Below are 13,094 nucleotides of genomic sequence, written 5' to 3'. Positions count from 1 at the left end.
CCTTCCTGGGGCCCTCTGAGTCTGGAAGCCCAGTGCGTTGCCATGGAGACGGCTGGCTGGGTGAAGGGTGATGCTGACAGGCCATGACTACCCCTTGGGGACAAAGTGTGAGGCATGGAGCTGGAGCCCATTTGGCCCACTGACCCCCAGAAGAGCAGTTTTGTGCACTGGCAGCTGTGTTTGCTAATGTGATGAGTAACAGAAAAATGACATTATGCTCCTATCACGTGAAATGAAGTGAAAAATGAGAGTAGGAGGTGGGAGAGGGTGGGAGGTACAGCCAGTTTCTCTACCTGACCCCCACTCCTTTGGGGATGAGAGGAAGAATAGAGGGGGGAGCACATTTTCCCCTCTCAATCCAGATGTTCTCTTCTCTTAGTTTTCCCTCAGTATTCCTCTCCGCCTTCCCCGGGCACTGTCAGCCCTCTGCTTCCTGGTGCTCAGACATACTCACTTTTCTGCAGAGGGGGAAGAGAAGGCCAGGTCAGCACCAGGGCCCAGGGTGGGGGGACCTCCCCCACTGTGAGCCCACTGCAGACTGTCCCCCGGTTGGCACTGGGTCTGTATGAGCCGAGACTTTGCCTCTTCTCATTCACGGGCAGAGCCATGTCTGCTCATCCCCACCTGTCTCCCACCCTCACCCCTCTGCCCCCCTCCCCAGAGGCCAGCTGCAACTACCCCTCCCTGACAGCACTGGCCGCCTCTCCAGCTCACTTCTTCCCCAGTCCTGGCCCGGCCTCCACTTTGGATGCCCTCTGATTCCCACCCAAGGCCCAAAAGAAGTGGTTTCCAACAGTACATTTTCCAAGTAACCTCTGTGCATCTCTCCAGGTTTTATCCAGGGCCCCTACCGGAGCCGGACTTCTCTCCTGACCTGAGCTGGGGAAACCACCCAGCAGTGGGTTCAGGGTCCGCGGCCTGTAAGCTCTGCTCAGTTGGGTGCGGGGAGGCCTCACTTAGGAGTTCCTGCAAACTTCTCCAGCACTTCCTGCTCACCTCTCACCAGGGGGTGGCATATGCCGAGTGAGTTGTTTGGTCTACACCATGGCTAACTCGAGGCCCAATAAAGGTGTGTCGTGCTGAGCAAAAACAAATCATTATTGCAGTTTTTCTTAGGAAGTGGCATCTGTGTCCTGGGCCGGAAGAACAGAGTGCTTCTTGGTTGGTTGTATTTTGGGTCTTCCTGAGTTTCTGTTTTCCTGCCTCTTGCTTTACTTTCTGAAATTAGCTGTTAGTGTAATTAGTTTTTCATAAGATTTTGTCCTTCAAAGAGTAAGAATAACAGACTTTGTGGTCAGGCAGTGCTTTATAGTTGATAAAACTTATTCTTAAGCTTTGTCCGATTTCAACTTTACACAACCCTCTATGAAATTGGACACACGTTATTTCCACTGTAGAGGTGACAAATGAAGCCCAGAGAGGTGTGTACTTTGCCCAGGTTACAAGCTACTCAGTGGCAGAGAGTTCTGGAACCTAGGTCATCTTAGTTTCTGTATCATGTCCCTTCCAGGACACCATACAGCTTCTCTCTCTCTTAGATCTCCCTAATTCATACCAACGCAGCTTTCCGTGCTTCTAGTTACGTGGCAGTGTACTTTCAGAGTCAACCACACCCAGCCAAGGGAAAATAGCTTCTCTCGGGGCTGAGCAGAGGGCACTTAGGAGGTCCTTTTCAGTTCTCAGTTCTCAGTTCGGGAACCTGCCCCACCCTTTAAGTTGGTTCCTTCCCTGCTTCTCCATACTGAGTGGACGGCATGGACCGCCAGACATCCTGCCTCCTGGCTGTGCCTCCCACTCCCACAGTAAAAGCTGCCAGTGACTAAAAGCAGCAGCCGGAGACCCCCTTCGGGCTCCCTTCCTCTGTCCCCTAGCACTTCAAGGGCTCCTCTCCCTGGTGTCCCAGCCCAGACACCTTCCCGCAGTCAGTACTTCCACCCCTCAGGCTCTCCATCCTCTCCCCTGATAGGAGGGATTTAGCCAGAACAAAACGTGAACAGATCCAGAAATGTAGGAACACCAGGCAATCCAAGAGCAGAGGCGGGAACTGCTCCCAGCCCTCCCCCACGTCTATTTCTTGTGTTATTAATCTGTGTTTCATAGGTCAGTAAAGTGGTAACAGTGTTTATATACTCCGCAGAGGTCTGGTGAGTCTTTGGTGACCAGAGGTAGTATTTTTTGATGGACTTCTAGAGACCCTGCATCGGTGACGCCTAAACGGGGTTAGCCATGCCCATGCTGCCGTGAGAGGCAAAGCCTGTATCCAGGTGCAGCCAGCGTGGGGGCTGTCGTATTGATTTTTGCTTCCACTTAACATGTTGTAACCAAAGGTATAAAACCTGCTGGTATCTTAAAGAAAAGGAGCTATATCCAACTGTAATCAAGAAGAATTTTCTGCTTGCTGTTTTAGAGTCCATAAAATATGAGGAGAGGAGCCTCCAGAATGAAGGATGGGCGAAGTGTTGAAGGAGACTGTAGCAGGGCAGACAGAGTCTTCCCTCCGCCCTTCCGTTTTGGTAGTTCACCTCGCTTGGCTGTGCCTTGGGTAGTAGATGGGTTGTTCATGAGCAGCAGATGGGGGCTGAGAGCGAGCACCAGCTTCTGTGTCATCTTTGGGTTCAAGTCCGATGTGAGAAACTAAAAAGCGTTCATGGCAAAAACCAGAAAAGAACCTAGAAATTGCCATGCAGCGATCTTGTTCTAGAACACCTGTCTGTTATGGAGATGAGTTGAACGGTCACAACCGAAGTGTAATAAATTCTTGCACCAACAGCTACGTGCATAATTCCAAAGGGTCTGTCATTGTGGTATTATCAAGACCACATCATCATAACATATTGATCATCTAAATGGCGTTATCGATCGCTCTTTAACCTCAGAGTGATAAAATGGAATGTGGGCTTGATAAAATGGGGTGACCTCGTCTCTTCTCGTGGGGGTCTGAACTCTCCCTGTATCCTTCACGCCGGTCCGTGGTGTGCTGGCAAAGAGCCAGCTGCCTCACACCCCTCAGAAGAAGTCCTCAAATAGAATTTGCAGACTTCCACAGTGGAATTACTCCCACCGTGGCTAATCGTAAGCCACCAACTTGGGGCCACTGATTGTGGAACTTAGCAGAGATGCGCCCGGACACAGGAGGATGCAGTTCCTGTGCTCGGTGGACTCTGCCAAATGTTTCCTAAAAATAATCTGCATGTAGAAGCACTCTTTCCATGCCCCTCCCCGGCTCCGCCCCACCTCCTTCAGGAGTGAGGCCACAGGTAACTTCTGGAGCACCTGGTACGTTCCTTGCCCCCTCAGAAATACACGTTCTGGTGGGGAAGACAGACATGAAACCACTGATAACCAAATTACTTCATTAAAGTTGTGAGGAGTTCTACAAAGCACATTTTTTTCTCCAGCCCTTCTCAAATCCTCCTCAGAGCGAAATGCAGCAATTTAGGAAGAGCTTAGGATCACAGGTCTCATCAGGAAGAAGGCTTGGAGATCACTGGGTTGTTAGGGTTCCTCCTTGTCGCCAGTGGGGAGGCCAAGGGTCACGGCAGAGTGCTGCTGTGCCACCGCCCCCTGGAGATGCAGAAATCTCAGGCTCTTGGTGAAAGAAGCAAGAGACAGAAACGTGTTTGTCCGCTGTGGGGGCTGCTGCAGAGCAAATGAGTGAACAGCTCCCCAGGTGGCCCCGTGTGTGCGCCCGAGAGGTCGCGGGCCTCCTGGAGTAGCTGCAGCGAAGTGAGCAGGGCTGCAGGGACCGGGGTCTCCCCCAAGATTAAGGCAGCTGGGCCATGGAGAGGGGAGGCTGAATGGTGTTTCTTCTGGGACCGGGCAGGGGCCACTGCAGGATCCCTTCAAGACCTTGTGAAAACGCATTCCTGAGGCTGCCCTCCCTGACGTGTGGCGGAAGGAGAGTTTCTGGGTGGGGGCTGCGCGTGTGCACAGGCCCTCGGTGATTCTGGGTGTGGTTCGTGTTTGAGAACTGCTGGAAGGAAGCTCATCCTCACCTGCAAAGTGACAGGGAAGGAAAGATTCATCCCCGAAAAACATCCCTTAGAAGGACGAGCGCTTAGACTGTTGAGCGCTGTGTGAAATGAAGTTGCAGGCTGTTGAGAAATATGTCTGAGTCGTGGATCTCCTTCTAGGTCTTTCCAGCGTGTGGCTCCCCTTAGACACATGAGACACAAAATCATTACAGGTCTTTTTAATACAAATTAGGAGTTTCTTTGTGCTCACGTTTGACTCTCGCCACTTTGTAGTCTCCTTCTGTGTGTGAGGGAGACTCCGCCCTAGAGAGAAATCTGAAGGGCCTGCATCTCCCTGCTTGGTAGTGAATGATAAAACGGAGTTCAAAGAGGCAGGTCCCATAGCCTGCTGCATTTGTAGGAAGGGTTGCACAGTTTTTATCCAGTTTCCTTTTATCCAGAAGCAAGGTACGTTTCCTAAGCTGGAGTCTCCCGGCACCAGGGTGCTGCTCCCAGGTGGGTGGGCGGGGTGCCTCCTTCTGCAGCCTGCCCCACTGAGTCAGACTCTCACTCGAGGATCTTTCCACGGGCTTCGAACAAGAATGGTAAACAGCATTTTGCTCATAGCTAGTGTGCTTTGAGCGAGCAGTGAGGTACAATGGGGCTAAACGTGTTCTCGTGTGTGCATTGCCCAAGACTCCAGTCCCCTGCTGGGCATTCACGTGCAGAGATGTGGTCTTTATAAAAGGAGTTTTTTCTTTTTTTCTTCCAAGTCTGACTTGGTACCTTCTACGTGGGGTCGGAGTACTCGGTACTGGATTATGTGGATGCAGATACGGACTGTCCAGGGACATTGTTAATCTGCTTGGTCCTCCTCCTGCTCACGAGGCCTGCCTCCGCCCGTTCCTGGGCGTGTACTCAGCAGTGTGGGTGAGCTGTGTTGGTATTTTAAAAGAACTATAATAAACATACACATATAAACATATTGTTATGAACAACGCATTTTCTAAAATAAAAAATTTAGTGAGAGGCATTGTTTTACATTTTAATGTCTAGCTTAATAGAATTAACCGGCTTCTTATTTTTGCTTCTACATTCAGTCTGTTGCATTTATGTTGTTCGAAATATATGAAGAAAAACCTAACCTTGCATAGATAGATACACAGTTGGAGAACAGAGGGGGGACCTCATGGGCCCCTGAAAGACCAACCATACATGGAGAACAATTGACCTAGAAAAATGCAATGTAGGAAAACAGTGCCCCCCCCATAGAATTCGGTGTAATATGTGGACTGCATTACAAGGGCAGATGGGCAGTCATCCTTCTCCTTTAGCCAGGAGCTGGAGACCAGAGACTTGTGACTGTTCCCCAGCCTGGGAGTGGGTGTGGGGGCCTGTCTTGCTCTGCTGAGTCCCAGACTCTGTGGGACAGGAAGTCACACTGGGAATCTCATGAAACACACGGGACATTTGTTTCAGCTTGGTCAGGTTTGTGTGGACAGGCTTCTTGGATAAAGAAAATCAGTGACAGCGTCTGACACTGCGACATGAAATACTGGATTGGTTTGGGTAATAACTAAAGATCTGGAAGTTCGGGTTCACAGGTGTTTTGGTGAATCTAGATGGCGATGATGTTTAGTATTGTTATTATTTGGAATTCATATCCACTTTCAGGTCCCCATGTTTATGAATTCCCAATTTCACAGAGATCAGTTGCTGGGCTAAAACTTTCCTTTGCCTCTGGAGGTCTGTTAGAACATGAAATTTTCAGGCTTAGGTCAGTAAAGCAGTAGTTGCACCTCGTCCTTAAACTAGAAACTGTTGTGCATTGATGCTACAGAACTGTTGATGTGTGCCTTTTTTTCCCCCCCGTCTTGTTTGGAAGCTGGGTTTTTGTATATTTTTTGTGGGGCGTACCTGAAGACTGTTGCCCGTGCTGGAGCACCGTTAATTGCTTACCCACTTGTGCCAGGCATTGCCACTAAGTATGAATTCTGCCCTTTGTCAAGAAGAGGAGACTGAGGTTCAGAGAGGCTAGGTGGTCCATGCTGAGCTATATACGAATGCCTCAGTTGGGATCGTGGACTACTCCCCTGTACTTGGTCACACTGCCTCGTGGACACATCCACTTAGGAAGGTTTTCTTTCCATTCATCAGAGCTCGTATGCTATGTTGTGCGTAAGATGTTCAGCTAAATTCTAAAAACATTGTGGGTTTTATCTCCGCTGTTAAAAATGGGGAGCGTAATGCCTCCTGCTCAGGTGGCATGGGTGAAATAAGAGAACTGAGTTCCATCCTGGTCCAAGAAGTGTACCCACCCCACACCCATCGTGTCTTTTCTCTCCTTTATATTAAGTGTCCGAGGCCTTCAAATAAAACCTCATTGTTCCTCAGATATGCTCCTGACCTTCCTGCTTACCACAGGAGTCCCTTCTGTCCAGGCAGTTATCCTCATTTCACTTTCATAAAAGTGGGTTCTCCAGGAGCAAAGTTGAATAGGACTTGCTAAGCCTGATTCAAGCTATGCATTCGGAAGCAGAAAGGGTACTTTCCCTTAAAAATACTCTATGATTTATCCTCTCACCTAATCTGTAAATTGTAATAGAAATTAATACAGGTCCATAATCCTCTGTCTGCAATTCCAAAACCCAAAAGATGAAAAACAAAAGTTTCCTTGTAACTCATATTTGGCAGAACGTAGTGAGTCCTGAACTCTTTGGAGGCAACATTTGACTTGAACTGCCATGAGGCCTTTAGCAGACTTGGCTGTTGTCTCCAGTGTGGCTTTTCCTGTGTGTCTCTGCAGACGTGTAAGTGTGATTCCGGGCTGCTGCCCTCAGCCCTGCTAGGAGTTAGGCAATGTACAACCAACGTGCTGTGTCACCTTTCTAAAATTCACAGATTCTGAATTGTGATGTGCATTTCCTTCAAGGGCTTTGGTTGAGAGATTGCAGAACTCTATGGAGTTGGTCACATTTATGAAATTCCCCAAGATTTATAGGTCCAGGTAGGGATTTGCTGGTGCTCTGCCCTCTCCCCCAGTCTGCTCTTCCCGATCAGTTCATTTTGATGACTTATCTTGATTCCCATGCTAGAAACTCCACCATCTGCACTCCTTTCTCTCCGTCTAAGCCTGGCCCGAGGGTAAGTCTGGAGTCCAGCCCTGTTCGCTGCCCCAGCATTGCTCTCCAAGTTAAGGGCCTGTGACCGCTCCCTGGCTCATGGCGCAGCTGACCTCTTCTGGTCTCTGCCCACCCTGGGCTATCTTGCACGCTGGCTCTTGGAGTTTTCGTTAACAAGGAGGCACATATCTCTGACCGTTTAGTGGCCTGTGCTGACCCCATGGCCTTTACGTGGCCCACAAGCTAAGCCTGGTATCCAAGCCATTCACTTATAGGCCCTGCTTTTAACTCTCCCATCCTCTCTCCTGATGGCCAGCCCCAGACCTGCGGCCGTGCCCATTAACAGTCTGGCGCCCAGCCCGTGGGGTTCCGGCTGCCTGTGTGCTCCCCCTCACTCTTTTCATGCCTCTTTCCCCTGCTTGGTTCAGCTGGAGAGTCACTTCCTCCAGACAGCCTTCCTGGATTCCTGCACTGTGTCTGGCCCAGGCCTCTCGGCTTTCGGGCTCACCTCCGTAACTGTATATCCATACTTCCCCTCTCGGTTCTTGTTACCACCACCTGGTAGAAGAGAACCACTAGAACCATCAGTCATTTGAAGTTGTCTCTCATTCTCGTGAAGCCCCATGCAAGCAGGGCCACGTCCCTCTGGCGCCCAGCACCCTGTGCAAGACCTTGGTCAGTAAATACTTGAATTTTCTGGATTTATGTCTTTGGTTCTACCAGACTGTGAATTTCATAAGGGCAAAGAAAAGGTTGGTCTTTCGGTTCCGTGGCACAGTTCCTGTCACCCAGGGAGCTCTGAGTACAGGGTGGGTGTTGCTGTTACCGCGCTCACATGAGTACTTTGAAAAGCCCACATCTTGCCTGCAGAGCCTTCGGGGCAAGGAGCAGGTGTGCTGTGTGCTGCTGCTTGAGAAGATCTTTTACACGAATAACCCTATTTATCAGAAAGCAGGCTTCGTGGCCATTTGGAACACCCCACCCCAGTGGCCATTACTCATTCAGGGCCGGCTGTGTGCGGCGTCACACCAGGCACACATAGCCTCCTGCATTCAACCTCACAGCCGCCTCCAGCAAGTAAGGAGAAGTGGGGAGTTTTGGGGGATTAGCCAAGTGCCCAAGGTCACACGGCTAGGACAAATATAGGTACGAGGGATTGTGTGGAAGCACTGGGTGAGATGTAAAGTAGGAAACATGAACCGAGTTGGAGGAGCCAGGACTCCCCAGGGGAAGGTTTGGCTGAGGAGGTGGAGGACGTGAACTCTCCATGAAGAAAGGAATGAGGGACGTTGGCCCTCCTGACAACTCGTGCTATGAGCTGGAGACACCGCAAGTGGTAATAGCTATGTTTCCCCAATTCCCATAGCTTTTACTTCGCCATCTGCAGTATGAGAACTCGGTCCCTGGAGTTCGGGACCAGTGTTCAGATCCTGGGTTTGCCACTTCATAGCTGGGCTGATGTTTCACCCGGCACATTTTTCTCGTGAATAAAATGAGAGTGATGTTATTGTTTGTGTGGGGACCTGCCTAAAATGCTTCATGGAGTATTACCAGTGTGAGGTATGGTCTTATAAATCCTGTCCCACCTAGAATGCTTGGTTGGCTTGTGGAAGTTCTGGAAGTCAGGGACCCACAGTCCACAGGGTTGCTGATGTACTGAGGGTTTGTTCTTTGCATAAGAGATGCTACATGTAATTTTTTATTGGTGAAATTGGATAACATTCAAGATCTGTAGTTGATCAGAAAGTGTTTGGGCCTTGCCACCAGTGGCTCTGGAACAAAACATGAGGCCAGTGCCCACTGGGCCCGTGTCCCTGTGCTCTGTGTAACATCGGTATGGGAGCATTGGTGGCCTGGCTCTGCCATCAGACTGCCACAGTACCCTCCTCCAGCTGAACCTTTCCCAAGAGGTGCTTGTTGGAGGCCTGAGGACAGAGCATGAGAAATTTTTATGCGGTTCTTTCTTCACATCAGCATGCTAATAAAGGTCATATGTTTGATGGAATTTGGCCTAAGGTTTGCTTTCTCTTAATTGCTTCGTGGCAAAGCTGTGGGCGACGTGGCTGTAGCAATCCCAGGAAGCTACTAGGGGGCTGCCTGCCTCAAACAAGGTATATAATTTGCAGGGCCTGTTGCAAAATGAAAATGCAGAATCCCTTGTTCAAAAATTATTAAGAATTTCAAGACTGTGACAGCAGAGCATTAAACCCAGCACAAGACCCTTCTAAGCACAGAGCCATTGTGATTACACAAGACATGATGCCTGTGAATGCCCTTCCCCAAATCTAACCATTACTGAGTGGTCTAAGTGGCACTGGTCCCTCCCCAGCCTGCTGGGCTCCTCCTCTTAGGAACCTTGCAAGGGTTAAATGAGGAATGTCCCCCATCGATAGATGACTGCGTAAAGATGTGGTATATATGCAGTGGAATATTATTCAGCCGTAAAAAAAAGAATGAAATCTTGCCATTTGCAACATGGATGGACCTAGAGGATATTATGCGTAAGTGAAATAAGACAGATACCACGTGCTTTTACTTACATGTGGAATCTAAAAAACAAAACAAAAAAAATAGACTCAAACATTGAGAAACTAGTGGTTGCGGGGGGGGGCGAAATAGGTGAAGGGAATGAAGAGAGAGATATAATGTCCAGTTGCAAAATAAGTCACAGAGATGAGAAGTCGAGCATATTCGGAAATGTGGTCAGTAGTACTGTAATAAGGTCACATGGTGACTGCACTCATCCTGCTGAGTACCGAGTAACGTGTAGAATTGTCCAATCAATGTGTTGTACCCCTGAAACTAGCATAACGTTGTGTGTCAACTATAATAATAAAAGTAAAAATAAGTTTAAAAATGCCCACTCCAACAAACAGGGCCAATGAGTGCCAGCTCTTGTTTCTGGGGGTGGGCGTAGTATCTGATATGAGAGGGTATCCAGTAAGCAGAAGTGCTAACAGGGACTGATTTAAAGGGGACCAGATCCTTGCTGCATGCCACGTGAGGCCTGTGTGTTCCGCCACCTAGACCTGTTGGAGATCCAGAGGGAGTCGGAGGGAGGGCTATGTGCCGGGCTGGGGCGGGGCCACGTGCAAAAGCGGTGGGAAGGGCGCCGTTTGCTTGGCAGCAGGAGGGGGTGAGGGCGTGAAGAGCCTCCTGTATACATTTGCCCCCATCCCTTGGAGAATCAGTACAGTGGTCCCGTANGGGCGTAGTATCTGATATGAGAGGGTATCCAGTAAGCAGAAGTGCTAACAGGGACTGATTTAAAGGGGACCAGATCCTTGCTGCATGCCACGTGAGGCCTGTGTGTTCCGCCACCTAGACCTGTTGGAGATCCAGAGGGAGTCGGAGGGAGGGCTATGTGCCGGGCTGGGGCGGGGCCACGTGCAAAAGCGGTGGGAAGGGCGCCGTTTGCTTGGCAGCAGGAGGGGGTGAGGGCGTGAAGAGCCTCCTGTATACATTTGCCCCCATCCCTTGGAGAATCGGAGGAAAGAGCTACACCTGTGCGGTCAGTACAGCGGTCCCGTGTGCTTCCCGAGTGCTGGAAACATGGCTGCTCCAAACTGAGGGGTGCCGTCGGTATGAGGACGACACTGGGTGTCAGGGGCTTAGCATGAAAAGAAAGAATGCAGAATGTCTCAATAATTGGTGTATTGATTAGGTGTTGAAATAACATTTGCATATGTTGGGTTAAACAAACGGTCTTGAAATTAATTTTACATGTTGCTCTTGAATGTGGCTGCTGGAAAATGTTTCATTACAGTCGCGTTGCACATGCTGTTGGAGACTAGGAAAGTGCCCGGGGCTAAGTACCTCCTCAAACTCACAGGGCCCTTGCCGCTCCACACACCCCTGCCCCCCTCTGAGGCTATGCCCTGGAGCAGGGGATAAAGCCTGGAGAATGGGTGAGGAGGTGTGCAGAGCTCGNGAAAGAATGCAGAATGTCTCAATAATTGGTGTATTGATTAGGTGTTGAAATAACATTTGCATATGTTGGGTTAAACAAACGGTCTTGAAATTAATTTTACATGTTGCTCTTGAATGTGGCTGCTGGAAAATGTTTCATTACAGTCGCGTTGCACATGCTGTTGGAGACTAGGAAAGTGCCCGGGGCTAAGTACCTCCTCAAACTCACAGGGCCCTTGCCGCTCCACACACCCCTGCCCCCCTCTGAGGCTATGCCCTGGAGCAGGGGATAAAGCCTGGAGAATGGGTGAGGAGGTGTGCAGAGCTCGCAGGCAAGGTGTGTAGACTTGGTTCTTTCAGCACTGGGGGCTGTTGAGTGCTTTCTAGCAGTGGAGGTGACATGTTCCGGGTGCGTTTGGGGACAGTTCGTTGGGCGGGGGGGAGGTAGAGCAGGCAAGAAATGAATGCAGGAGAAGAAATCAGGAAAGTAGTTAGACTGTTGCTGTCCTCTTAAATCAAGGTCAGACACTCGATCTGGATTAAGTGCTTTCTCATGAGGCTGAGGAAGAACAGGCAAAAGCATCCTCCTCCCTTCGTTGAGGCAGAATAGTTCAGGGGAACAATTACCTTGCAGCCTAGATGCACCTTCTGCCTTCGTTGATCCAGGTGAGGCCCTCATTCGCACCTGGGTCCCAGCTCAGCCCTGGGCGTGGCTCTAGACCGTTCTCCTTCAATCAAGTACTTTTCTCCCTGGAAACACAATTCCCCATTGGGCACATTCCAGAAGGAGGGAGGTGAGGTGGGATTTGACAGATATCAGCCACAAAGGCCTCCCGGACAAAAGAAGTCTTTAAACCTTATCTCAACATCAGCTTTTTGTGAAAATAATCAGGATGTTGAGTGTTTTAAAAAANCTCATTCGCACCTGGGTCCCAGCTCAGCCCTGGGCGTGGCTCTAGACCGTTCTCCTTCAATCAAGTACTTTTCTCCCTGGAAACACAATTCCCCATTGGGCACATTCCAGAAGGAGGGAGGTGAGGTGGGATTTGACAGATATCAGCCACAAAGGCCTCCCGGACAAAAGAAGTCTTTAAACCTTATCTCAACATCAGCTTTTTGTGAAAATAATCAGGATGTTGAGTGTTTTTAAAAATTTTTTTTTTAAACTTCTTTCTGGAAGGTAACTGTTTTGTGTAAAAGAAAACACCCGCTGCTTCTCAGGCTGTTTGAAAGCCCTGCTTGTGGTTTAAAAGTACAGAAATACACACGTGGTGTGAAGCATCTGCAGGCAGAACCTGAGCAGGCTGGGAAGAGCTGATCGCGAGTGTCCGTAGGGCCGTGAGGCTGGGGCTGCCTGCCTGTGAAGAGCCACAGCTGTCTGTTCCTCTTGAGAGCTAGGCTTAAGTTTAGAGGATCGACAGCTTTCTTTTTGCCAGAGCTTAAAAAAGATACCAGATACCTTGCCAGATACCTACAGGATGGAGGGTAGTCCTTATTTATCTCACCTGAACCACCACCAAAAAAGCATCAATAATTGCTGATTTTTAATTGCTCGCCTTATTCTAAGAACAACCACAGCCCCTTGTTTACAGAGCTGATTTATGATCCAGCTTCCCAAGATCTGTTCCTGCACCTGAAGCACATCGGATTTCTGGTTCAATAGGCTTTCTGTTTTTAATTACATCTAACGTGTGTCGTTTTTGCAGGGCGAACCTTTCCAACACACCCGTACTTCTCTGCCCAGCTGGGAGCAGGGCAGCTCTCACTTTACAACATTCTGAAGGCCTACTCGCTTCTAGACCAGGAAGTAGGATACTGCCAAGGCCTCAGCTTTGTAGCAGGCATTTTGCTGCTTCACATGGGTGAGGAAGAGGCATTTAACATGCTCAAGTTTCTGATGTTTGAAATGGGACTGCGGAAACAGTATCGGCCGGACATGATTATTTTACAGGTAGAGAGCATTCCAATGTATTTGCTAGAGACAAATGCCAAAAATGTTTATGATCCCTTTCCAGGTCTCTCTAAGGAACTTTCCCCACCGTCAGTTAACACTGGAGTAGCTGTCCTTGCTGAGCACTTAACTCTGGGCTGGGCATGACACCGAGTGTTT

At 49.4% G+C, this 13,094-nt stretch overlaps 1 protein-coding gene across 11 annotated transcripts in view; it reads left to right on the top strand.

Annotated features, from left to right (window-relative positions):
- The window catches only part of TBC1D1 (TBC1 domain family member 1), a 236,496-nt gene that overhangs the window by 202,718 nt on the left and 20,684 nt on the right, over positions 1–13,094 (top strand). For 10 of the 11 annotated variants that reach the window (XM_034671960.1, XM_011233005.3, XM_034671961.1 and 7 more), the window contains one exon: positions 12,691–12,935. The exons of the other annotated variant lie outside the window; for it this stretch is intronic. In XM_034671960.1, coding sequence (XP_034527851.1) covers positions 12,691–12,935 — 245 coding nt within the window. The remainder of the gene's footprint in view (positions 1–12,690; positions 12,936–13,094) is intronic. 11 annotated transcript variants of the gene reach the window in all.

Source organism: Ailuropoda melanoleuca, chromosome 11 (genome assembly GCF_002007445.2).
Source record: "Ailuropoda melanoleuca isolate Jingjing chromosome 11, ASM200744v2, whole genome shotgun sequence".
In the NCBI taxonomy this organism is placed as follows: domain Eukaryota; kingdom Metazoa; phylum Chordata; class Mammalia; order Carnivora; family Ursidae; genus Ailuropoda; species Ailuropoda melanoleuca.
This window is presented reverse-complemented; position numbering and strand designations above follow the sequence as displayed.